Source organism: Ceratotherium simum, chromosome 4, assembly GCF_057802395.1.
Source record: "Ceratotherium simum simum isolate JZ-2026a chromosome 4, ASM5780239v1, whole genome shotgun sequence".
Classification (NCBI taxonomy): domain Eukaryota; kingdom Metazoa; phylum Chordata; class Mammalia; order Perissodactyla; family Rhinocerotidae; genus Ceratotherium; species Ceratotherium simum.
The window spans coordinates 62,254,810-62,282,324 of NC_141903.1; the positions used below are offsets into that span (position 1 = coordinate 62,254,810).

The 27,515-nt window shown below is 35.3% G+C and overlaps 1 protein-coding gene across 12 annotated transcripts in view; it reads right to left on the minus strand.

The window, feature by feature from the left end:
- Positions 1-27,515, minus strand: part of FER (FER tyrosine kinase) — a 461,529-nt gene that overhangs the window by 292,010 nt on the left and 142,004 nt on the right. For all 12 annotated transcript variants that reach the window (XM_087429943.1, XM_087429938.1, XM_087429940.1 and 9 more), the window contains one exon: positions 15,436-15,625. In XM_087429943.1, the coding sequence (XP_087286069.1) occupies positions 15,436-15,625 (190 nt within the window). The remainder of the gene's footprint in view (positions 1-15,435; positions 15,626-27,515) is intronic.

Genomic DNA, 27,515 nt, shown 5'->3' on the forward strand with positions numbered 1-27,515 from the left:
AAGGTCCAATATCTACCCAAAATTTAAGCCAAAAAATAACATCTTTACCCACAAATTTTAAGACAGATACCATTCAGCTTAATAGGGGAATTAGCAAATAAATTGTAGAGGCTGGAATAACGTTTTTCAGGTAGAAGGAAACTAAATTATTTAAAAATTTTTAAAGGAATGTCCTGAACATGTTTTACAATGGTTTATACGCCAAGCAGTCGCTTTTGATTGATTTATTTTTAATGGGTACAAATACAAAACTACAGTATAGCAGTAAAGGAAGAACTGTACTCATTTATCAATAGAAATTTTTTAGCAATTTTATTATTCACAATTAATATGACAAATTAGCCATGTATCTAAATCTTTTTTTCTTCTTCCAATGACTAAATTTCTCCTCTATCTTTTCTAACAATGTATCTGCATTAAACCTACATTATAAGAGTCTAAAGTTTTCTAAAAATTTTTAATTAACATAAAATGAATTCCAGTTAATACTATGTCTATCAGTTAAGTAAACAGTTAATCTTAAAAAAATCATAAGAAGAAAATCTAATTAGTATGTGATTAACAGTGAAATTGTTGTTAATAAATTAAAATGTTTTATTACATTTAATCCTTTTGGTGTGAACTTGAATAAGTCACTTAACTTCTCTACTTTCAGTTTTCATCTTTACCTTGAGTGGTATTGCAGTATTCCCAATTTCCTTGGAAACGTAGATTTGGGAGTCATCAATTGATGTTTAAATCACGATGAGAGGAAAAAAAGCCCACAGATAGATGGTTACAAAGAAAAGAACAAGACTGAAGGCCAAAGGCTGAAGGCTAAAGCCTGAGGAATTATTAATGATCAGTTTCATCATAGCACTTAACTCATGTTTTCTTGTTAATCAACTGTTTATTGCAATTTTCTGCCTGCTGCGTGTAGATCTATGAGTGCCGAGACTTTGTCTATTACTCCAGGATGTCTCTATCCATGGCATACAACAGATATTCATAAGAGCTGGTTAATTGTGTTTAACTAGAAGGCGGAGGAGGAAAGGGGAAAAATGGGCAGAGCTGGAAGAAACAAAACAGAAGAGGAAACAGAGAAATGGAGAGGAGAGGGGAAAGATAAGGGACAGAAACCAAATGTGTATGAAGCACCTTCCTATGTCTGGGCTCTGTAAGGTACCTGTGCCTTTGCACTCATTCATTTAGTCCTGATAACAATCCTGTGAGGTGCACATTACGAACCTCATGCTACAGATGAAGAAACTCAGGTTTAGGGGGTAAAAATTCACCGAAAGGCAATTAAACCCAGGATGATTTGACTCAAATTCCTACATTTTCTCCACCTTGGCCGGCTGCTAAAAAGGGAGCCTTTAAATAACACAGACAGAAAGGGATCAAAGGGGTAGGAAAAAAACAGATTTCAACTGATAGAATGAATAAAATATGATATTACATAAATTGACAACAAGGAGTTATTTTTAAAAGGTAATATGAGCATTAAAAGCTATTAATTGAATTTTCCATAATTGCAAACTTAAAGAAAAATGTTATTTTAGGAATGAATAATCATAAAATATAATGGTTTTTAGGGATTTTTTTCTTCCATTTAAATTAAACCATAAAAGAAAACTGGCATTAAAATAATGTGATTATAAGCGATATTTCTGTAAAAATTGCTTTATGCAAAATTTTAAACAAACTTTAATTATGTAGGAGAAGGAAAAAAGTGAGCTTCGAGTAGTTAAACTAATAACACTAAAAGTTTTCTTTAAAAAAATTATCTAGTCAACCCTACTGATGTCAGCAATACATAAGTTAATTACATGATACTTTGTTTAAAAAATATTTTGTAATGTATTATGGCTAAAGGACAACAATACTTCAAAAACAGAGTAGATCCCAAACACGCATACTAAAAATTAACAGCATACCTTTTTAAAAGAAAAGATTTATGCTTAATGAAAAATAGTATCAAGACTAAGGACTAAAGACTAGCAGAGAAATAAGCACACACATATTAGCTATATAAAAGACAACAGTAGTTTACTAAGCCGCAGGCACTGTTCCATGTGCTTTAAATTCGTATCGTAACCACTCCTCAAAACAAACCCAAGAGAAGGTAAAACTGTAATACACATCGGGAAATGAGGGCAAGAAAAGTCCCGTAACTTGCCTAACATCGCGATTAAGTGGTAGAGCAGGGACACACATCCAAGCAGCCTGGCTCTGCAGCTGGAGCTCTCTCTAGAGTGATGACTATTGCAATCACTTATTAGTCATTATCTCTGTAACTACTTGAGATTTTGTCACTCTGTTAGAATACTACTGCCACAATGATTTAAAAAGTGAGAAATATTTGATAGACACTAACCTTAACATTTAAACTATTTTTTAAACTGAGTAGCATCAATTATAACCTGCCAATAGATATTTTGAAATTTTGTACCTATTCATTCCCTCTATAAACATTTGCTGAATGTATTTCCCGGTACTGCTAGGAACCTAAATTATTTTTTAATGTTTTAACTTATGGATACATACAATTCAAATTGCAGCCAACTTTCAATTAATTGTTAAATCAATTACTTCTGCTCCATCTCCCCCACCAAACCCTATGGCAGGGTCTAAATCTATTTTATCTTTGACCCGCCCTTCCCACAAAACCTCAGTACATGATATTCATGTAGTAAGTAATCATTAAACACTTGCTGAATCCCAAATGACTGAATGAATCTAAGTGACTAATGCTTTTTCTTTGCATTAATCATAGTAAATACTTAATTCTTGCCTAACTTTACTTTCTCCTTTTATTACATCCTTAACTCCTAGCCAGTTAGTTTGTGCTAAGATATTAAAGACATTTGAAATATACACACACGTGTGTGTATATATATATATAAATGAAAATGAAAAGTAGCTTCTCATTTGTTTTGTAGTATATATACGTATACATATACATACACATATATAAATGAGAAAGTTACTTTTCACTTACCAGTTACTTGATTTGGCCTAAATATCCACTGCATATGCATATGAATATGAGCACAGATAATAGTTAAAACATAAATTGAAAACATTTTGAAATTTTAAGAGTGTTTTTTTCCCTGATACTGAAAATATTGTGGCCTAACGCAAAAGAACATCTCTGGCACCATCCATTAACTAGCCTGTAATGTGAAATGACTTCATTTGTATGAACCAAAGAAAAGTGAATATTTAAAGGAATCTTTTTTTAATTGAGATATAATTGACATATAACATTATATTACTTTCAGGTATACAATATAATGATTTTATATTTGTACATATTGTGCAATGATCACCACAATAAGTCTACTTAACGTTCATCACCACATATAGTTACAAAAATTTTTTTTCTTGTGATAAGAACTTTTAAGATCTACACTCTTAGCAACTTTCAAATATATAATAGAGTATTATTAACTATACTATATATCATGATGTACATTACATCTCCAGGACTTATTCATTTTATAATTGCAAGTTTGTACCTTCACCCATTTTGTCCACACCCTAGCCCACCTCTGACAACCACCAATCTGTTCTCTGTTATCTATGAGTTCAGTTGTTTTGTTTTAAGATTCCACATATAAGTGAGATCACACAGTTTTTGTCTTTCTCTGTCTGACTTATTTCACCTAGCATAATGCCCTCAAGGACCATTGAGGGCATTGTTGTCACAAATGACAAGATTTCATTTTTTTTTCCATGAGGGAGATTGACCCTGAGCTAACATCTGTGGCAAATCTTCCCCTTTTTTTGCCTGAGGAAGATTGTCACCAAGCTAACATCTATGCCAGTCTTCCTCTACTTTGCACATGGGATGCCGCTACAGCATGGCTTGACGAGCAGTATGTAGGTCCACACCCAGGATCCGAACCCGCGAACTCCGGGCTGTCGAAGCAGAGCACACGAATTCAAACACAACGCCACTGGGCTGGCCCCAAGATTTCATTCTTTTTTACGGCTGAATAGTATTTCATTGTGTGTGTGTGTGTGTGTGTGTGTGTGTGTGTGTGTGTATACATATCACATCTTCTTTATCCATTAATCCATTGATGGACATTTAGGTTATTTCCATATCTTGGCTATTGTAAATAATGTTGCTATGAACATGGGGGTGTCAGATATCTTCAAGTTAGCGTTTTCGTTTCCTTCGGATAAATACTCAGAAGAGGAATTGCTGCATCATATGATAGTTCTATTTTTAATTTTTTGAGGAACCTCTATCTTGTTCCATGTTGGCTGCACCAATTTACATTCCCACCAACAGTGCACAAGGGTTCCCTTTTCTCCACATCCTCACCAACACTTGTTATTTCTTGTCTTTTTGATAATAGCTATTCTAACAGGTGTGAGGTGATATTTCAATGTGATTTTGATAGCCATATCTCTGATGATTAGTGATGTTAAAGAATCTTGACATGAATCATGTGGAAAAGTCAACAAGCCTTTTGTAACATAATCATAATCATCTCCTAACTTCTCTGTTTTATAAATTATAAATTTATACATCAAATAAACATAAAGCATAACATATACCTATAAATACACTTTAGGTATCAGATCCATAGGATAATTTAATAATATTAATGGCTAGAAAGCCTCTGAACGTTCAGCATGATAAAATTCATGCATATAAAAGCTGCAAGCAAGAATTTATTAATTTATTAATCTGCAAAACTGAAATACTAATGTCAATATTAATGTAACAATTAACATCTATAACTGACTTTGTTATCAGGTTAAGAAACTTTTAAACTATTTTGAGAGTAAAATCTAAACCTATATAAGCTGCACAAAACCTTCTAAAATGTATCTTACACATAAACTCCATTTATACACATAGTAATATTATAAGGATTTTTACCAAAGCTGTCTTTAAAATAAGAAAAGACTGGAAACCACGTCAATATGTCGCTCCTTTGCAAAGAATCTTCAATGGTTTCTAATTTCTCTAAGAGTTGGCAACAAAGTCCCTACAATAGTCTTCAAGACTGTATGATCTAAATGCCTGCTACTTCTCTCCGTCTCCGTCTCTGACTCTGTCTATTACTCTCTCTCACTTTGTTCCAGCATACTGGCTTCCTTGTGGTTCCTCCAACATGAAGGGGACTCCTGCCTCAGGGTCTTTCACCTGCTTTTCCCACTGCCTGTAATATTCTCACCCCAGGCAGCCTTATCATTTTCTCTCTTGTTCTTTCAGATCTCCACATAAATGCTACTTTATCAGGGAAGCCTTCCTTGACCATCCTACATATAAATATACCTCCTAGCATTCTTTTCTCCTATTTTGCTTTAGTTTTCTCCAAAAAACTTACTACCACCTGACATACATATATGTATTTAATTGTTTATTGTTTGTCTCCTCCAATTAGAGCGAAAGGTCCATAAGGATAGAAAAAATTATGTTTATTTTGTTCACTACTGCATCCCTAGAGCCTAAAATGGTACCTGACACCTGACACTCAATAAATATTTGTTTGTTAAATGAATATATGAGAAAAAGAAGTAACTGTATATGTACTATTATAAAATGATACCTAAAATATACTAAGTGAAAAAGTGAGGTACAGGGCCGGCCCGGTGGCGTAGTGGTTAAGTTCACACATTCCGCTTCAATGGCCCAGGGTTCACTGGTTCGGATCCTGGGCACAGACCTATTCACCACTCATCAAGCCATGCTGAGGCGGCACCCCACATAGAAAAGCTACAACTCTATAACTATGATACACAACTATGTACTGGGGCTCTGGGGAGAAAAAAAAAGAAAAAGAGGAAGATTGGCAACAGATGTTAGCACTGGGCCAATCTTCCTCAAAAAAAAAAAAAAGTGAGGTACAGAACAGCATTGTTGCATGCTCTACCATTTATGTAAAAAGAGCAGGAGGTATATAATATACATTTATGTTTTTATTTGCATACAATGATTTTGGAAGGGAACCTCTGAGATAGGGAACAGGGGTACTAAGGAAGGGACACTTAGACCCCTATACATATATATGTACTACCTACTCAGAGAAATTAAGGCGTTGCCTTTATAAATAAGAAATATATACGATAATCTTGCAGAAAAATCTATAATTCATACTTAAGAACTCAATGAATATCTACTAATTTACATGTGACTAAGGTACATTATTAGAAAAAACTGAAATAGAACCTTATGTTTTAATAGTATTTCATAAAATATAAGATATGTTTACACACATTACCTCATATCAGTGTCGTAAAAATCCTATCAGGCAAGATGGGTATATATTCATTTCCTCCTTTTGTGGAAAAGAAAACTCAGAAAGGTTAAGGAACCAGACTACAGCTACACAGCAGACGGAAAGCTCAATTCAGGTCTCCTGATTCTTAGTGTGGTACTTTTCTGAGTGTATTTGATGAGTAAGGCTTGGAATTAAGATTTATCTTATGTATTTAAAGAAAGAAAATATACCTGATGATAAAAACAGATATAGCTTCAATGATGCTGTCAATACGTCTCAGTTGATATCAGTCCATTTTAGTGTTTAACTATAAAATTGAAAATATATTGGACACTACTGGAAAATGGATAACTATTGAGTTCATGATGGCAGACAATATTTAGTCAACAAACCAAATATTCTGTTGGCTGAAAATGTAACAAAACAGCATTTTATTGATAGCGCCGTTCAACTAAGCAGAACTAACTCACTAAGATATGCAGAGGAGATAAATATATGTTGCATATTAGTCTAGCAAAAGTGCTTAAAAATGTGCAGTTTCAGAAACATCAAAGCAAAGGCAATTATCTTATAGACTAGCTAACCATATTTTAAAAGTAGGAACTCATTAGATGGTGCCATCAATTCTACATATATTTGACATAGATGGGAAATTCTTTCAAAAAAATTATTATAATATATTTGGTCAAAGCACAGCTGTCATAAAGTAAAATAACTAGATTTCTCTGGAGTGAAAAGGAAGTCCAATTCCTCAGTTCAACAAATACTATTGAAAATTTATTATGTTCTTACGGCTAGACAGTGAAAAACAAATATGAAGGAAAGTGTTGTATTTTAATAAATAAATAAGCATAATAGGAAAGTCAGCCAATGTTTACTGAGGGATTAGCAAATTCTGGTATTTCCATCATTATCCAAGGGCAGCCAACAAAGAGTTCACCCTCCTAATTTGCCCCACAAGGCAGATTCTTCTGCCCTGCAGAGCGAGAATTGAAGAATACGATAAAATAATCTTTGAGCATATAGAGTATTTAAACAACTCAAGATGCCTTCAGAATTATCAGCACATTTAATCTGTCAATAACCCAATTAGATAAGAAAGGATTTACCTTCTAACTCAGTATTTCCCAAAGTATGTTCCATTGCACTGTGGTCCCTTCAGGATGCTCTTTGAAAAGGGTTTAGGCCAATATTTCCAGAGACACTGAATTCCATGCTACGTTCCCCTCTTGGGCATTTGATATTAAAAGTTTAGAAAATTCCTGCAGTCAATACAACTGTTTCTTTTGCCGTAACCGAACATGTCCCAAATTCTGGAACTCATTTCTCCTTGGAACACTTCGAGGACACCAAATTCTCTTGATTTGCTACTACCTCGCTGGTTACTCCTTCTTAGTCTCTTACCGATTCCTCGTAACTTGAAGTGCCCCAGAGTTCAGTCCTTGTTTCTCTTTTCTTCTCTATCTATCCTCTCTCACTTAGTGACCTTCTACAGTCAAATGATTTTAAATACCATCTGATGCCTACAACTCTCAAATTTATATCTCCAGTCCAAATCATGCTCCTGAACTCCAGGCCCAAATATCAAATTTCTACATTCGTTTTTTTGGAAAGACAAACTGAAGTCTGACTCGTCCTCATGCAAGCTACTCTACATGTAGTATTTTCATGCACTTGAAAGAAATTCCATTTCTCTAGTGCTCCTGCTAAAAACCTTAAAGTCATCCTTGACTCTTCTCCCTCATACCCCATAGTTATTCCATAAGAAATCTCATGGCCTCAACCTTCAAATCACATCCAGAAGCTAAACACTTCTTGCTACTTCTCATTCTACAATCCTTTCTCAAACGGCCATCTTCTATCACCTGGGTTACTGCAATAATCTCATTCTTCCATCCTTGCTCTCCTTAAATATATTCCCAACATAGTTGCCACAGTGATCTATTTAAATCAAAAGTTAGAGAGCATGTCATTTCTCTGTTATAACCCCTCAACCCAATGGCTCCCCATTCTACTCAGAGAAAAGCCACAATCCTTAATTATACTCCACAAGGCACTAAGATCTGTTCTCCATTACTTCTCTAATCTCATTCTCTTTCTCTCACATTCCTCTCCACTCAGACCTTTCTGTACTTTGAACAGTCCAGACATGCTACTGCATTATAGTCTTGCAATGGTTGTACCCACTGACCAGAATGCTCTTTCCCCAGAGATTACGTGACTTACCAGCTCCCTGTTTCAAGTCTTTGTTTAAATGTCACCTTCCCAATGATGCTTATCCTGACTTCCAATTAAAACTGTGTCCCAACCTCTGACCTTCTAGACCCCCAATCCTCTACCCTGCTCTGTTTCTACTTCTTGGCATTTATCATCTTCCAATATAATATACAATTTACTTATTTATTAACCGCCACTCACCACAGACTATAACTTCTAAGAGAGATTTTTTATTAGTTTTATTCGCTGACGTATCCTGAGCATCTAGAAATATGCCTGACACATAGCAGGTGCTCAATAAATATTTCTTTAATGACTAAATGAAACATATTTATCCACAGACAATAGAAAATAACTGTCTGATAAGTAATATTTATCATTTTCTCACAGACGTCAGCATCATGGCAGAGTGAGTTGTTCCCTTTGTTTCTCCCTTCTAAGTTACAACTAAATGGACATTCATTAACCAGCAGAAGATTCCTTGCACAGCACAACAGGACATCTGAGAAATTCACACGCCTGTGCCTCTGAAGGTGGGTGGACTGGATCCCCGGGAGGGAGTGGAACTAGCTGAGGATACCCTCCCCTCCCCAGCAGCAGTGAGTCAGGTTGCTGATTCTCACACAGCGGCCACTGTGACTGTAAGACGAGGCAGAGGCAGCACAGTATGTGCAAACGCTTTCGGAGTTGTAGTCCAGCCCACAGGTGTATCACCGTGTCTCAGAGGCCCCGCGGTGAGAACACTCTATACCAAGTGGCAGCAGCTCAGCCCCCATGAAGGCACCCACTAGTTCAGAAAGCACTCTGTCCATGGAGCACAGCAGTCTGTGGGACCCACCAAGTGGCAGCTCAGCCCAGACAAGAGTGTCCCTCCTGCCTAGTGCAGCGCAGGCGAGAAGGCACCATGCCTGTGCAGAAGGCGCCCCTCTGCAGAGCACAGCAGCCCATGGGACCCACCAAGTGGCAGCTCAGCCTCCATATTGGCACCCAATAAACCTAGCACAGCAGTTCAGCTGGTTCCCTACCAAGCGCAGTAGCCCTTCCAGCAGGACAGCAAACCATCTGGCAAACACGGAGACCCCACCTACAACACATGAGCCGCCCGCTGGTGCAGAGGCCCTGTGCACATGAGTGTAATCTGCAGAGCGGCTTGCTTCCAGCCTGTGCAAATGGAGAGCAGCTCTACATGCACACTTCCAGGAGACAGGGTAAGATGAGAAAACAAAGCTCCTGTTCACCCCCAGCAGTGGCAGGTGGAATCTGCAACCTGATACTACCACAAATGCACCAGCAAAGGGTCAATTCACCAAACACCATGAAGAACTACAGTAGCACCTCAGAGCAGAAGGAAAATGACAAGTCTCCAGAAACCAACCGTGAAGTCACAGAAATTTACAATCTAAATGACAGAGAATTCAAAATAGTTCTCATAAAGAAATTCTATGAGTTACAAGAAAACTCAGAAAAACAGTTCAATGAGCTCAGGAATAAAATTAATAGGCAAAAGGAATACTTCACCAAAGAGACTGAAATCTAAAAAAAACCCAAACAAAAATTTCAATATGAAGAAAACAGTTAATGAGATAAAAAAATAACCTAGAAACCATAAAAGACAGAGTTGATGTTACAAAGGACAGAATTAGTGAATTAGAGGACAGAAATATAGAAATGTTTCAGGTAGAAGAGGAGAGAGAACAAAGATTTTAAAAAACTAAAGAAATTCTTCGCGAAATATCCAACTCTAATAGGAAAAGCAACATATGGATTATAGGTATTCCAGAGGAAGAAGGGAGGGAGAAAGGAGCAGAGAGCTTGTTCAAAGACACAATAGCTGAGAACTTCCCAAACCTGGGGAAGGAATTGGACTTACAAGTATATTAAGCCAATAGAACTCCTAATTACATCAATGCAAAAAGACCTTCTCCAAGGTATATAACAGTCAAACTGGCAAAAGTCAATGACAAAGACAAAAGTATTCAGGGCAGCAAGGCCGAAGAAAATAACCTACAAAAAAACCCCGTCGGGATTTCAGCAGATTTCTCAGCAGAAATCTTACAGGCTACGAGAGAATGGAATGACATATTCAAAATACTGAAAAATAAATCTTTCACCCAAGAATACTCTATCCAGCAAAACTATCCTTCATATATGATAGAGAAATAAAAACTAATGTCTTTGAAGTTTTTGTGGGTCATCAAAAGACAACGGTTGGAAACAAATGATTTAGATGTAAGTGATTTAGACTTTACAGATAAACTTTTGGCAATAATCATAGTTTGTAATTAACTTCTAAAATCTCTGTGGTAACTTGAAACTTTGAAGTTGTGCTAGGTCAAATGATAAAAATTCACTGAGTATTTATATCGTTTCAAATAAGATAAGATATTAGATATTAATTACTAAATATAAGCTTATCTACTTTTCGCTTCTTCTTACAGAAAAACTAAAAGGGGTTTTGGGTCTATTGGTAAATATATCTTATGTTTAATTAAAAGATTATACTATAAAGTAACATGTTTCCAGAAATTGTGAAAAGCGTTTGTAGGTTTGTCAGGCCACGGAATATTAATGTAAAAGAAAGTTTATAATTGCTTACTTCTTAGTATTTACTTAAAAATTAAGGTTTCTAAGGGCTAAAATTCTAATATGCGGTTAAGGCTACTAGAAATTAATCAGGAAAATATGTTTGCATAGAAGGAAAGATATGTTTTTAGTAAAGAAGGTATAAAGAATGGAAATATTTTTATTTGTTTTGTTAAGAAAGATAAATTTGGGGGCTGGCCTGGTGGCGTAGCGGTTAAGTGGGTGTGCTCTGCTGCGGCAGCCTGGGGTTTGCAGGTTCAGATCCCGGGCGCGCACCCACGGACCGCTTGTCAAGCCATGCTGTGGCGGCATCCCATATAAAGTGGAGGAAGATGGGCACGGATGTTAGCCCAGGGCCAGTCTTCCTCAGCAAAAAGAGAAGGATTGGCATCAGATGTTAGCTCAGGGCTGATCTTCTAAATAAATTATTTGAGAAAAACATACAAACTCAGATATGACAAGACAGCTTTTGAGAGACAAAGATTGGACTTTATGGAATAAATCCACATGAAAATATTGGCCTAGTACCTTATGTACAGCATTCCAAGTAACACTTACTGGATAAGCAAGGGATGTCACTTATCTGGCAGGTGCAAGGAACCTCAATATTTTGGGGGACCTTGAGAACAGAGGAATTCACCCAAATCTGTAGGTATTGCAGGCAAAGTCGGATGATAAAATCCTTGGCTTAGCTTTCCTGGCCTCAAGAGGCCTTTAAAGTTCGATCTGAGATTCCCTACAAAAAGTTCCAGCAAAGCAGATTTAAAAGAGCCTATATGACCAGTTGCTATTCTTGCTGTACTTATGTAAATAATTGGGCCAAATTTATTGAAACTATACTTATTTCACAAACCAGTTAGTCTTAATTTCGCTATCTTTGGTAAAAATGAGAGTGATTTTAGAGAGAAAAATTATATTTCAATAAAAACCATAGTACAAATTTGCAGGTATTAGATCCTAGTTTTGTTGTCTTTGAGGTTTTTGTTTTATATCTGTTGACTGGACTGGATCCTGAATTCTTCTAGTCTCCTGAAATATCTGGCTACAAATCTCCAAACTAATGTTTTTGATTTTTTCCATCATTTTCGTTTGAAATCACTGAGAACTGAACCTGCCCTTTTTCCTGAAGCCTTGCAAACTGAAGCTGGAGGTCTTGATATAAACTTAAGAGAGATTCATGTCTGTTGCTATGTTAGCCACTCAGAAAAGGTAGCTGAATACCCAACGACATCATCAGATACATTTTAAGCTGCAAATGATGCTCTGACGCTGACATCTAGAAATCTTCTTAACTGGCTGTCCTCTAAGCTCAGAAACTGGTTTATAATTTGCTCCAACCATTAACCTTGTTTTTCTTTTGTTTCCATAGAAATGCTTCTTATTAAATACCTGATTGCTTGCTTCCACAATATAGGCCTAACTTTGGGAGCCACCTGCATCACCACCTTCTAAAATGAACTTAACTATGGACTGATCTATTATCAGGACTAAGAAATGTGTTCAATGAGATGGAACAATCTACGAACTCAGCTTCTCGACTGTGAAACTTCTTTTAAGTTTCAAAAGGACTGTGAAACTTCTTGGTTTCAAAGGCAGGACTGCGGGAGATCAGAATTCGCCACCTCAAAATGTGTCTCTTTGGCATGAGGATTATTTTGGGCTGCAGAACGGAAAGAAGCTTTGAAAAGTAGAAGTTACCCTTTGTAAGACACATTTACATTTATAAGGGAAATCTCCATTTGTAAAGGTATCTCCCTCCCTGTACCAGGAAGTAGGGGGGATGACCTTATCTCTAGAAACGCTTATCAGTGCAGAAGGTGGAAGGCAAGGACTTAAATCCTCATACTCTTGTTTATGGTGCTTTCTGGTAATCTCCCATAGCTGACTCCCCTCACCCCCAACATCCTCCTTTGTCTTTAGCTGAAGGTAGTATTTAAGGTGAGAACCTCTGCCATCTTGTAGGTCTCTCCCATGTATACATGTTATAAAGTTTTGTTTGATTTTCTCCTGCTATTCAGTCTCATGTCAATTTAATTTGTAGCCCAGCCAGAAAGGACCCAGAGTGGGTAAAAGATAGTCTTCCTCCCCTTCAATCATAATTTAAAATTTTAGTCCCTCCAATTCTTCTAATAGTCAACTAAATTTCCCTTGTTGAAATTTTGCACCACTTATAAGGAAGGAATTTATAAAGAGGAAACACCAAGAGAACTGCTTATGTTAATTTCAGGCTTTTTTTGTAATGTTATTCATAAAATAATGCTTAAACAGTCACTTGAAGCTTTAATATTTTTACTGTTTTTGAATAAATTGAAAAGTAATATTCTAATTATTAATTGAAAAGATTCAATTATGCAAAAATTTCACTGATATATTTGGGAGTATTATTAAGTTTTAAGAACTAGGTGCTGCAAATATTTCTACTTGTTTTATAAAACGTACTGTAAAATCTCATTCATTTGAGGAATCTCTGTTTGATTTATAAAATGTTACTTTATTACTTTAAAGTACATATATTATAGTATTTCTTTGTAGATTCCTTAAAACTTACTAAAGGCATTCTTCAATGAATAGATAAGATATATTTATAATTAGCATTTCAACTATTTAACATAAGTTGGATAAAATGAAATACGTGACATCATCCTGTAAAACTTTACAGGTATTATCATCATTTAATAAATGGGTATAAGAGAAAGTTTAAAGTTCCAGAAAGCAATATGTTCTCTTAAACTGTATTATATATTCTCTCTGAAACATCATTTATTCATTTGTTGAAAAAGCTTTTCCTCAATAATTATGAAAACTAAAACTCCAAATGATCACAAATTCTTAATGAAATAAGAATTAATGAACTGTTATATTTTAAATTTCAAAGTCTAGTTTTTAGTCTTAGTTATCAAATAGAGATTTGCTATCATCTAATGACTTGAATAACTATCTTTTATTCTATCATAATAATAATGCCAACATGGGTCATCTGCACACAGAATTACTTAAAATATATTAGATAGCCAGTTTTAACCTATCTGCCACTAAATCAAGCTATGAAGTAAACAATTTCACACCGACAGAGACAAGGAAATATTATAACCCACACTCAAAGAACTAAATATCTACTAGCTAAAGTTTTCAAAAGCTAAGTAAAAGAAAAAACTTCAGAAGTTCCTCTGAAAGAATGCATATGTCAGATAGTTATCAAGACTTATAAAGCAAGAAAAGGAACCTAGTAGGATCCTTGGTACATACGGTAAGACCCTTATTATCTGATAGGACATTAAAGGAGGGCAAGGAACTATAATTCATAATTCACAATGTAATGTGTAGATTAGTATGGCTCAATTAATTTAAAAAATAGCAATAAGCACAATAATTTAAATACTTCATATTAATTTCCATATTTATCACATTTTCAAATGCAGCCTTTTTTCCTATGGGGAACATCTGAATTTGTTTAACAATCAAATTGTACTATTTAGAATAAAACAAACTAAAAATTACTAAAATATAAATTACTATAACAGCATTAATTATAATAGTTCTCTTTATGGACTGCATCCAACTAACCACAGACAAGCCAAGGATATACCTCAGGCTTTTTCAACCTTGGCACTATTGACCATTTTGGGTTGGATAATTTCTGGTTGGGAGTGTGAAGGGAGGGGCTCTCCTGTGCATTGTAGGATGTTTAGCAGCATCACTGGCCTCTACACCCTAGCTACCAATAGCACCCACTAGCTATGACAAGGAAAAACATCTGGAGAAATTGCCAAATGTCCCCTAGGAGACAAAATTGCCCCTTGGTGAGAATCACTAACATAAGGTGGAAGAAAGGAAGACAGGGAGGGATGGAGGGAGAGAGGGAAAGGATACTAGGCATTCTTAAACAGTTAATGAAACTATATAAAATAAAACTGAATTTCTAGTTGGTGGATTTAAATGTGTTTATTGTAGTGTAAGGATATTTATAAGAAAAAATCTTTTTTAAACAAAATCAATGTTTTGTATTGTAAAAACAATAAACACATCATCAATATCAGGTAAATAAGATTCTACTGTTCTTAAGAAAAAAAATTAATAAATAGCTTTCTCCTTATTTCTTACTTCTATCTTAAGAATAACACCCTACCTTCCTGCTGTCTCCAAGGAATAAAAACAAGTGCAGTCTTTGTTTTCAGTTTTGAAGGCAAGAGAAGAGTTTTTTCCTCTGACTCTACAGGTGGTTCCTGAAAGTGCTCTCCAGGTGACCTGAAGTGACTGACAAGTCTAGTCTGCATTTACAAACAAGTTTAATAGGACCTGCATATTAACAAGAGTAATAATTTGTTATAGCAAACCAGAAGTAATTTTTATATTCACTCATTACCTAGATACTACTCTTTCAAGTTTCTCATTTGATTACTCTTTGGCTTACCATAGATGTAACTGATCGTGCATCTTCTTCATAATTGACTACTGGAGGTGGCTCCTTCCCATCATTTTCTTGTACTTTTTGCTCTAGTAATTCTTTCTGTGCTGTAAACTTTGCCTCAGTACATCTCAGCTGCTGGACTGACTGTTTCAGCTCTTCAAGTGTCTGTTTTTGGCTTAACAGAAGCACAATACTAAAAGAGAACACATTAAATATAAATTATTCCAACTTACTTAAGAAATAAAGACTTTAAAGGAAACTATATATATGTATACTACGCTTCTGTTTTCTTTCATTTTCATCTTTATAAGAGTGCCTCAGAATCACAAGAATTATAAACCGAAACAGATATTGAGTCATCACAACAGTTATTAAATGTTAGCATTAACAAAATGGAAGACAATGTTTGGAAGCAAAAACCAAATTCAAGATGCTTTCAAATATATTATGATCAATTGCATTCATTTTATTTTACAGTTAAACCATCTACCTCACAGAATACAGACACTTAGGTCCAGAAGTGTAGGACATAAAATGAATTAATAAGACTGAAGTAGAATCTTAATTTATTTCAAATCTCAAATGGAATATAGCTAGAGTCAGATCTGTGCCTAGAGTAAAATAAATCAAATCAAGGTGACAGCCTGGGACCAAGCTGTGTGTATATTGCGAGGAATGTGTATTTAGAGTGAGGGAAAGCTGTTCTGACAAGGATTGAGGGCTGAACTGTGATTAAGGGAATGAGCATAACAAAAGTCCCCAAATCCTCCCAATATCACCACTACATAGATAGTAGACTTCCCCATCCCTCCTTTAGAGAACTACATAGGCCACATGTTGCCTTATTGTGACTTTTCATCCTTTGGAGGCTACCCTTATTGAGAATTTCAAACTAATTCACCCACATTAAAGCCACGAGAAAACAGGTAGTAGTGGCAGGGAACGTCTTTGGAAACAGGGTCATACATAGTATATTAATATCTATGAACAGTATCTAAGAACTGTGTCATGCACTACTGTAAGTTATTAATATGTAAGAGACAATAGATTGTCAATTAGGGAAAGCTTCAGAGCTGGAGAATATGTCAGAAAATGTTACCTTCTTAAATTGGAACTTATAAGAATCAACAAAACTGAATGAGTGTTCATGGGCAGAAAGAACCCCCACTAAGAGAGATTTGTTTATAAATAGGATGCTGATCAATATTTTGAAAACTCAATTCCAACCAAATTGAGCAGGGTGCAGCCTCAGTGGATGCTATAAAGAAAGCTATAATCATCTCAATTATATAGCAATGAGTTTCAGATGAAACTCTAACAAAAAGGTGGAGAACTGAGTGAGATTTTGGAGAAGTAGAACTAATGAGTAAGATTATTAGTAAGAAAGACCTAGCAATATTTAAAAGACAAACCACTCTAACCAGTGAAGTTAATAGCAGAAGTAATGGAGAAGGATATACCACACTGTCAGAGCTCCTTAATACTTCCCAAGTAAAATCATCGTGGCATAGTAGAAAGAGTGTAATTACACTGAATTAGGACAGATTCAACTTCATGACTTAATCACTTTGCTTTCCTCATGTTCAGTTTTATCACTGGAAAAATTGATAATAATAATATCTACTGTCAGGGTTGTTCTGAGAATTCAATGCGATAATATCTGAAAAATTTGCCTAGAGGCACAGTGCCTACTATATAGTAAGAAATCAGTAAATGGCAATTATCGTCATCATTCAACAGTCTGTGACCTACGTGCTAAATCCACAGAGATTTTCTGATAAATTCATGCTGGTTTGCTTATTAGATGGTAACTCTCTTTTCATAATGAATTGGTTATAATTTTCTTTTTAACTTCTCAGTGAATCTCTTCAGAGAAAGTTGATTTTTAAAAGAATCACTTTTGTGAATATAAATTTATAAGAACCAGGTCCTGGAAAAGATTACACCCATATGAACCTAAAGCTTCCTGAGGGTTCCTTCCTTGCATTTCCTAGCTACCAAAAGAATCACAATTCTTTGTGACAATAGTATAAGGAACAATTTAAAATGTACAAGGTAAGATGGTAAAAAACATTTTCATGCATATCTGCAAGATCAGTCTAAAAAAAGGTGAATGATTTCACAAATGAAGACAAAATCAATAGGGAAGTATACTTGAAAATAATACTCTATAACCCTTACTGTTACCAGTATTCTTTTGCAAACAAATTTCATAAAGACTATTGGGAAAAAAATGAAAAAAAAATATTAAAACAATGAAAGTAAGCTTTTCAAGATGAAATATGAAATGACAAATAAGGCACAATAATTGAAAAAAAGTAAATAGTAACTGAACATGCAACTACAATTTTTTTTAAAACTATTTAAAGTAAAAAACATACATTTTCTTGTATCTTCAACTCTACGGTAGGCTGAATAATGGTCTCCCAAAGATGACCACATCCTTAGCCCCAGAACCTGTGAATATGTTACCTGACATGGCAACGGGCAGTTTTCAGATATGATTAAGTTAAGGATGTTGAAATGGGAGATTATCCTGGATTATCCAGATAAACCCTATTACTCATAAGCATCTGATAAGAGGGAAGCAAGAAGGACAATGTCAGAGAAGGCACTGTGACAATGAAAAAACAGGGAGAAAAGGCAATGTGATGTAGGGCCAAGAACCAAGGAATGAGGACAGACTCTAGAAGCTGGAAAAGCTAAGAAGTAGATTCTCCCCAAGAGTCTCCAGAAAACATCAGCCCAAGGCCCAGAACCTTGTTCTTAGGCCCATACGACTCATTTCTGACCTGATCTCCAGAAATGTAAGAGAATAAATTTGCGTTGTTTTAAGTTACTGAGTTTGTGGCAATTTGTCACAGCAATTTGAGGAAACTAGTACAAACTCTAATAAAGATCATACCTATTTTCAGTTCATTCTAAATGGATGAACTGGAAGGGTTATTATGGTTGGGCATAATCCAGTAAAAAGGAAAACTATAGATTTAGGAGAAAAAAGTTAAAGAGTTAGAAGCATTATTCAGCCAGAAAAAAATGACTGTGAGTTAAATAAAGGATGTGAATAAATTAGTTTTAGCTTCATTAAATACTAAACAAAAAGGAAAGGATTAAACCATTACAGAAAGTTGAAATTTTAAAAAAAGATTTTAAGTCATATACATTATATAGTTTAGAGAAAGCTCTATTTTTAAACATGACTTCTCATAGTTTACAATCTCTATGTATTACTGTTATTTTGCCTTTATTTTACCCTGGAGAATAAATGGAATCTTTCCAAGTGATCAAAACAAGAGAGAAAAGATAATATTTTCAACAAATGGTGCTGGAACAACTGGACATCTATATGCATAAAATGAATCTAGACACAGACATTATACCATTCACAAAAAATAACTCAAAATGGATCACAGACCTAAATGTAAAACATGAAACTATAAAACTCCTAGAGGATAACATAGGAAAAAATCTAATGACCTTGGGTATGGTGATGACTTGTTAGATACAACACTACAGGCATGAGCCATGAAAGAAATAATTGGTAAGCTGGACTTCATCAAAATTAAAAACTTCTCCTCTGAGAAACACAACGTCAAAAGAATGAGAAGATAAGTCATAGACTGAGAGAAAAGACTTGCAAAAGATACATCTGATAAAGGATTGGTCTCTAAAATATATAAAGAACTCTTAAAAGTCTACTAAGAAAACAAACAACCTGATTAAAAAATGGGCCAAAGACCTTAAAAGACACCTCACCAAAGAAGATACAGACGGCAAGTAAGCGCATTAAAAGATGCTCCCCATCATATGTCATCAGAGAAACGCAAATTAAAGCAACAATGAGATACCTCTACACACCCATTAGAATGGCCAAAATCCAGAACACTGACAACACCAGATGCTGGTGAGGATGTGGAGCAACAGGAACACTCATTTATTGCTGGTGGAAACGCAAAATGGTAAAGCCATTTTGGAAGATGGTTTTAGCAGTTTCTTACAAAACTAAACATACTTTTACTATATGATCCAGCAATCACATTCCTTGGTATTTACTCAAAGGAGCTGAAAACTTATGTCCACAGAAAAGCTCACACATGGATGTTTATAGCAGCTTTATTCATAATTGCCAAACTTAGAAGAAACCAAGGTGTCCTCTAGCAGGTGAATGGATAAATAAACTGTGGTACATCCAAACAATGGAATATTACTCAGTGCTCAAAAGAAATGAGCTACCAAGCCACGAAAAGACATGGTGGAACCTTAAATGCATATTACTAAGTGAAAGAAGCCAATCTGAAAAGGCTACACAATATATGATTCTAACTATGTGACTTTCTGGAAAAGCCAAAACTATGGAGACAGTAAAAATATCAGTGGTGGACCGCAGTTGGGGATGGAGGGAGGGATGAATATGTGAAGCATAGAGGATTATTAGGAAAAAGTACTCCGTATTATAGCATAGTGATGGATACATGTTATTATACATTTGTTCAAACCCAAAGAATGTACAACACCAAGAGTGAAACCTAATGTTAACTATGGTCTTTGGGTGATAATGATGCATCACTGTAGGTTCACCAGTTGTAACTAATGTAACACTCTGGTGGGGGATGTTGATATCGGGGAAGGCTATGCATATGTGGGGGCTGGGGTATATGGGAAATCTCTGTACCTTTCTCTCAATTTTCCTGTGAAACTTAAACTGCTCTAAAAAATAAAGTCTTAATCTTTTTTAAAAAAATGAGATATCACTACACACATATTAGAATGGCTCAAATTTTTAAAAATTCTGGGAGGATGAGGAGAAACCAATCATTCACACATTGCTAGTGGGAACGTATTATGGTACAGTCACTCTTCGAAAACTAAACGTGCAATTACCATACAACTAGCAACTGCACTCTTCTGGGTATTTATCCCAGAGAAATTAAAACTTATGCTCACACAAAAACCTGTACATAAATGTTTGGAGCATCTTTATTTGTAATTGCCAAACACTGAAAAAAAAAAACAGATGTCCTTCCAGAGACTGGATTGGTGGTTACCAGAGGGGAAGGGGGGAGGGAGGAGGGTGAAAGGGATAATTTGGTACATGTGCGTGGTGATGGGTTGTAATTAGTATTTTGGTGGTGAACATGATGTAATCTATGCAGAAATAGAAGTATAATGATGTACACCTGAAATTTTTACAATGTTATAAACCAATGTTACTGCAATAAACAAAAAATTTTAAAAAATCAAATCAAATCAAATCAAATCAAAAAAAAAAAAAAAAAAACAGATGTCCTTCAAAGGCTGATATGAGTAGACAAAGTATGGTATATATACTCTTACGGCTTGAATTGTGTCCTCCAAAAAATAATATTCAAATCCTAACCCCAAGAACCTCAGAATGTGACCTTATTCTGAAAAAGGGTTGTTGCAGATTTAATTAGTTAAGATGAAGTCATACTGGGGGCCGGCCCAGTGCCGCAAGCAGTTAAGTGCACGCGCTCCGCTGCAGCAGCCCAGGGTTCACCGGTTCGGATCCCGGACGCACACCAACACACCATTTATCAGGCCATGCTGTGGCAGCATCCCATATAAAGTGGAGGAAGATGGGCATGGATGTTAGCCCAGGGCCAGTCTTCCTCAGCAAAAAAAAGAGGAGGATTGGCAGATGTTAGCTCAGGGCCGATCCTCCTCACAAAAAAAAAAAAAAAAAAACAGATGAGATCATACTGGACTAAATAGGCCCTTAATCTATATGACTGGTGTCCTTGTAAAAAGAGGAAAATCTGGATATTGAGAAGAGACACACAGGCAGAACACCATATGAAGACGGAGGCAGAGATTGGAGTGATGCTTCTATAAACCAAGGAATGCCTAGGACTGCCAGCCATCATCAGAAGCTAGGAGAGAGGCGTGGAACAGATTCTCCCTAAAAGCCATCAGAAGAAACCAGTCTCCTGATACCTTATTTCACACTTTTGGCCTCTAGAACTATGAGAGAATAAACTTGTGTGGTTTTTTCTGTTGTTTTTTTTGCTTAGGAAGATTCGCCCTGAGCTAACATCTGTGCCACTCTTTCTCTATTTTTTAGCACGTGAGCTGCCAGCACAGCATGGCCACCAAGAGAGCAGTGTAGGTCCACGCCCATGAACTGAACCCGGGCCGCCGAAGCGAAGTGCACTGAACTTAACCACTAGGCCACCAGGGCTGGCCCCTAAATTTATGTTTTTTAAGCCACCCAGTCTGTGGTACTTTGTTATGGCAGCCCTAGGAACTAACACACGTACCATGGATACTACTTAACAGTAAAAAGCAATGAAAGTACCCGAACAAATCTCCAGAAAATTATGATGGATGCAAAATGCCAAACTCAAAGTTTACATATAGTGTGATTCCATTTATATAACGTTCTTGAAAAGACAAAATTGTAGAAATGGAGAACAGATTAATGGTTACCAGGGGTTAAGATGGGAGTAGGAGATGGAAGGCAGTGCAGCTATAAAAGTGCAACATGAGGGATCCCTGCAGTGACGGAAGTGTTCAGTATCATAACTGTATCAATGTTAATATCTGGATTATTATATTATAGTTTTGCAAGATGCTACCATTGCGGAGAATTGAATATAGGATCTCTCCATATTAAGTCTTAAAACAACATCTCAATCTACAATTATCTCAAAATAAAAAATTTAATTAAAAAATACATATCAGTGCTGCTGCATCATGCATCCTCTGGTGAGGTGAGATTTTATCATCTCATATGCCTTACCTTCCTACATAATATAAGGATACGTTTTTTTTAAATCTCCTTCAGAAATTCTAAGTATCTATTGTATTACATAATATTGGCAATCATTTAGACATTCTGAGACACTATCCTACTATCAAGAATTAGGTTAAAATATAAATTTCCTGGTTTTTAGTTTAATAGTTTTTAAGAACAATGAGACTTGCAGGAGAGGTATATGCCCTATTGTATGGCTCTGTTCCTAACTTTTTCTAATCAACACGTCTGATCATGAAATCAATGAGCAACATTAGCTTCTTCCAATTAATCCCATTGAGCTCTAGGTATAACGATATAATTTCACATACATTAACATCTTGCCTTTGTTCAATAATTAGTTCTTTAAAAGTACTGCTGTAATCACTATACAACATACTATATAATTATTTAAATGCTTATAGCACCATTGAGAAAATAAGCTATATATATTTCATAAGAAGAAAATTACAGTAAATGCATTATATATAATGATTATACACATAGGAAGCCATAAATAAATTTTAAACCTTGAAGGAATCAGGACCTTTGCATGTACTACTTAACTCCCTACTCTGACCACTCTTTCCATGCACTCTTCACAAGGAGGGCACTTTCTGTCCTTCAGGTCTCAGCAAAAATGCCATTTCCTAGGAGACCCCTGACTACCTATCTTAAGTAGGTACTCGTCTGTTATTCTTCTATCTTAACTCCTTGTTTCATAGCAATTATCACAATTGTTAATTTCTTGTTTTGTATTGGTCTACTCCACAAAAGTGTAAGCTTCATGAGACGTGACCATATATGTCTTATCATTCATTGTATTCACAACATTTAGTAGACGTGCAATAAATACTGTTAAACGAATTCTCTATTTACATAGCACAATTTTTGTAATACACATAATCTAAAAATTCTGAGACAAAAATAAAAGGTCCTTGATTTTGCAGACAATACTCTAGATTGTTCAAATCTTACCTTCACTACAAGCTAGATGTGACATTCTGTAAGACTTTTAAAATTTCTAGGTTTCAGATGTCACATAATTTGAAAGACAGGGAGGTTGGATCAAATGATCTCTTAAGATTCTGCATGGCTCCAAGAGTTATGATTTTATAACATATAAAGTATTTTTAAGTACTAGGTGATAATGCTAAAAAACAATACAAAATTGAATAATCATTTACTTTTTGGAAGTCAAACCAAGCATTAAAACCAACAGTAGTATTACTAGTTCTTTATGTCATTGAGTCATAAATAACATATGCCTGGTATATTTTCCCATAAACTATTTTCTAATACAGTAGTGAAGGATTATAAATCAGAAGAAGACTGATATTATTTCCATTTGAATAAAGATGCTTTAGAAGTAATGAGTAGAGGTGTGGCACTAGAGTGACACTTTGTGTTGTATTAAAATTATACCATTTCAAGTGGTTGGTTTTATTTCCTTTCACTCTATTTTTGTTAAATAAGATTCCATAAGAGCTACATTTAAATGAGATCATTATTATATAAGCTAAAACTCTGCTTTTGTTAGTGTGAATTTAATGTCACATAAAAGCCATTCTTTAACTTTATTTTTCACTTTATATTACTCAATTATAGGAATCCAAGTTATCAAATAATTCCTCATAGAATTTCTTTTTCCACTTATTATATAAGATGTTTTAGGGCCGGCCCCGTGGCTTAGCGGTTAAGTGCACGCGCTCCGCTGCTGGGCGGCCCGGGTTCGGATCCCAGGTGCGCACCGACGCACCGCTTCTCCGGCCATGCTGAGGCCGTGTCCCACATACAGCAACTAGAAGGATGTGCAACTACGACATACAACTATCTACTGTGGCTTTTGGGGAAAAATAAATAAATAAATAAAATTTTTAAAAAAAAGATGTTTTAAAGACATTTCTGTTAAATCCAAACTCAAAGATTTTAACTTTAGTCCCTTATTATGTTATATTTTGATAGGACAATAATGCTATTTCTATTAAGTAAAAATTCAATATAATTCCATTAACTTAGAAATAATTTAAAAACGTAAACATCTAACTTATAGGATGTTTGTAGTATTTGTCAAGAAATGTAGTTTTGTTTTATTGTTTTTATTACTTTCAAGTAACACAGTATATGAAGCTAACAAAGTGTTGCAGAGTAAAAATAATTCTAAATCTATTTTTTAAACTAGGTAAAAATTGCTTTTAATTATTTAAGTGCATTTAATAATATATATAGATATATACACATACGCACACAAAAAAAGAATATTTTCAATTACGAAATAGAAAAGCAAACATTTCCCCAGAATTCCTTTCAGACTGTTTAGCAAAATATTTTAACACATAATTCAAAGACAAACTTCAACCCTACTAATGTCTAAATTAATGAGAATTCACAATGACTATTTAGTTATATAAATATACTTAATATTTTCAAGATTATGCCCTGAAGCTAACAATAGAAACTCTATGGTAACAAAGGGCTAGCAGAACTTGGGTTAAACCAAACTCATCCCCTGAATTGCTTGAAATATATATCCCTTCTAATTTAATCTACTAAGAACACTATTAAAATCATAAGATCAAACAAATTCTGTGATCAAAAAGACAGAAGCTTTGGAGTCAAGAACTCATGTGTTTTCTACCACTTACTAGGTATGTGATTGTAAGTAAGTTATCTAGATTCTCTAAGTTCTAAAGGTAAATATAGGCAATTATACAGAAGACATGGTGAAGATATCATTCAGAGTGTTAATATATATATATAAAACATCCAGCATAATGTGGGGAACAGAGTAAGAACTCAAGAAATGCTATTTCCCATATATCCACTGCCCTTTAAGCCCCCTCTCCTCTACTCACATTCTCCTCTCCTGATAAATATAAAGGGGTGGAGGAATGTGGATCACACTCATTATGTAGATGAAGAGAGAGTCAAAGATTTAAGTCTTTAAAAACATAGCAAAGAAAACATACCAAAAAATCAAAGAATCCCATAACTTTAAGATAACCATTAAAGATTGCCTCCTCCAACAACAATATAGTCAGACATGCTGGTGAGAGGGTCAGCTACCCTACTATCTTTCTTTATATCCACTAAATTTTAAAAGAGGAGTCATTTGCAATGTGTGCATTTACAAAACTATAAAAAGTAGAACTCAGTTATCTGTAAACATATGAAAAGATATATTCGCAAACAGAAAAAAGCAAAAGATAATTATTTTTTTGAATTTTATACTCACAACAGTTGATGAATTTTATTTTTATAATCCAAATAGAATCTGCTGTTGATGCAATACTGAAAATTTCCAGATTTATTAAAGGAATGCCCAGAGTAACTCAAATTTTCCTATTTCACCTTTAAAAGGCTCATTGATTCCAATATGATATTTAATACCAAGTTGTAATAAGAGCCACAGTATAAGTGGAAGAGGTAGGATCCTAATATTCTGAGTCGTATACACAGGATAGATGGCATTGCCATTCACTGAAATAAGGAATACTAAAAGTGAACTGGGTTGGGTTGGGTTGGGTCAGGTTGTATTGAGGAGATTTTTAATTCAGCTTTAGACATGGGAAATTCAGGGTACTTCTAAGACATCTAAGGAGGAATGTCAAGTAGGCAATTGATTTACATGGCCATAGAGTTTAGAGGAGAAATCTGAGCCAGAGTAATAAATGTAGGTCATACTCCAGGTGATTCAGGAGATCACCTAGGGATAGAGTCAAGGGAGGGAAGTGACATAACCTAGGGCCATGCCTTGAGTAACTCCAAAATAGATTGGCTGAGTAGAGGAGAATGAGTTTACAGAGAAGGACAGGCCAGAGAAGAGTAAGACTGGGCATCTTGGATCCCAAAGGCCCTGAGGAAAGAAGGAACATGAAATCTACAAAGTCAGATACTATGAGGAAGTCAAGTAAGAGAGCTGCTAAATTTAGCAATGTAGAGGTCACTGGTGATCTTACAGATATCTATTTCAATAGTGATGGGGCAGAAGCCAGACATATGTGGGTTGAGAACTAAGTGGGAGTTAAGGAAGTGAGTGAGCATAATTACTCTTAGAACAAGTTTGACTAAGAAAACAGAAAGCAAAGACAGTAGTTGGGAGAAAATATGGAGATTAAAAAAGGGTTATCTGGGGTGGGCAGAGAGATGGAGATAGTTTTTAGGAGTCAAAACTTAAGCATATTTAAAAAGTGAACACAGGATCCAGTTGAGAAGAAAAGGTGAACATAATACAGACGGTCCCTGACTTAACAATTTTTCAACTTTACAACAGGGCAAAAGTGAAACTCATTCAATAGAACTCGTACTTCGAATTTGATTTTTTATCTTTCCCCAGGCTAGCAATATGTGGTATGATACTCTCTCATGATGCTGGGCAGCAGCAGCCAGCCACAGGTCCCAGTCACATGATCATGAGGGTAAACAATAGAAACACTGATAACTATCTGTACCCACACAACCATTCTGTTTTTCACTTTCAGTACAGTATTCAATAAATTGCATGAGATATTCAACGCTTTATTATAAAATAGGCTTTGTGTTAGATGATTTTGCCCAACTGTAGGCTAATGTAAATGTTCTGAGTAAGTTTAAGGTAAGCTAGGCTAACCTATGATGTTCAGTAGGTCAGGTGTATTAAATGCATTTTCGACTTAGGATATTATCAACTTACGATGGACTTATCAGTTCATAACCCCATCATAAGTCAAGGAAGATCTGTATATAAAATAACGTAAAATTTCTGGGAAAGTAAGAGATGATGGGATACAAAAAACAGGCACAAGAAACAGACTTAGGACAAGGAACAGTTTCTCTATGGAAGTAAGGAAAGAGAATGGGTACAAATGTAGTGGATTTGGATATCTACTCCCAGAAAAAAACGGAGCTGCCAACTGATGGTTCTAATTTTTTCTATAATGTAGGAGAGGTCCATCTCCTATGATAGAAGTGGAGAATATCTGAAAAGTTGTGTAGAAAGTAAGAGTAAGTATAGGCCAGAGAAAAGCTACACATCACAGTTTCCTTGAAAGTCTTGATAAATCAAGCCAGTTGTGAGAGTATGTGAGAATGTGAAATTTATATGGTCTAGCCAGGATTAGAGAAACCACATTGCTGGAGTGTAACCCTGTTGAGATGCAAACAATGATCAAAGTCAGATTAGTAATTTTAAATTTTCGATCAAAATTTAAATCTTAAAACAGTAGAAAACATAATTAATGAAATTAGTAAAAACAAAAGTATGCCAAGATAAGTAAAGTCAGAAGATTCAGGTAAATATTTACAGATCCAGAAATCAGCAAGAAAAACAATAGTAAGATAACAACACCAC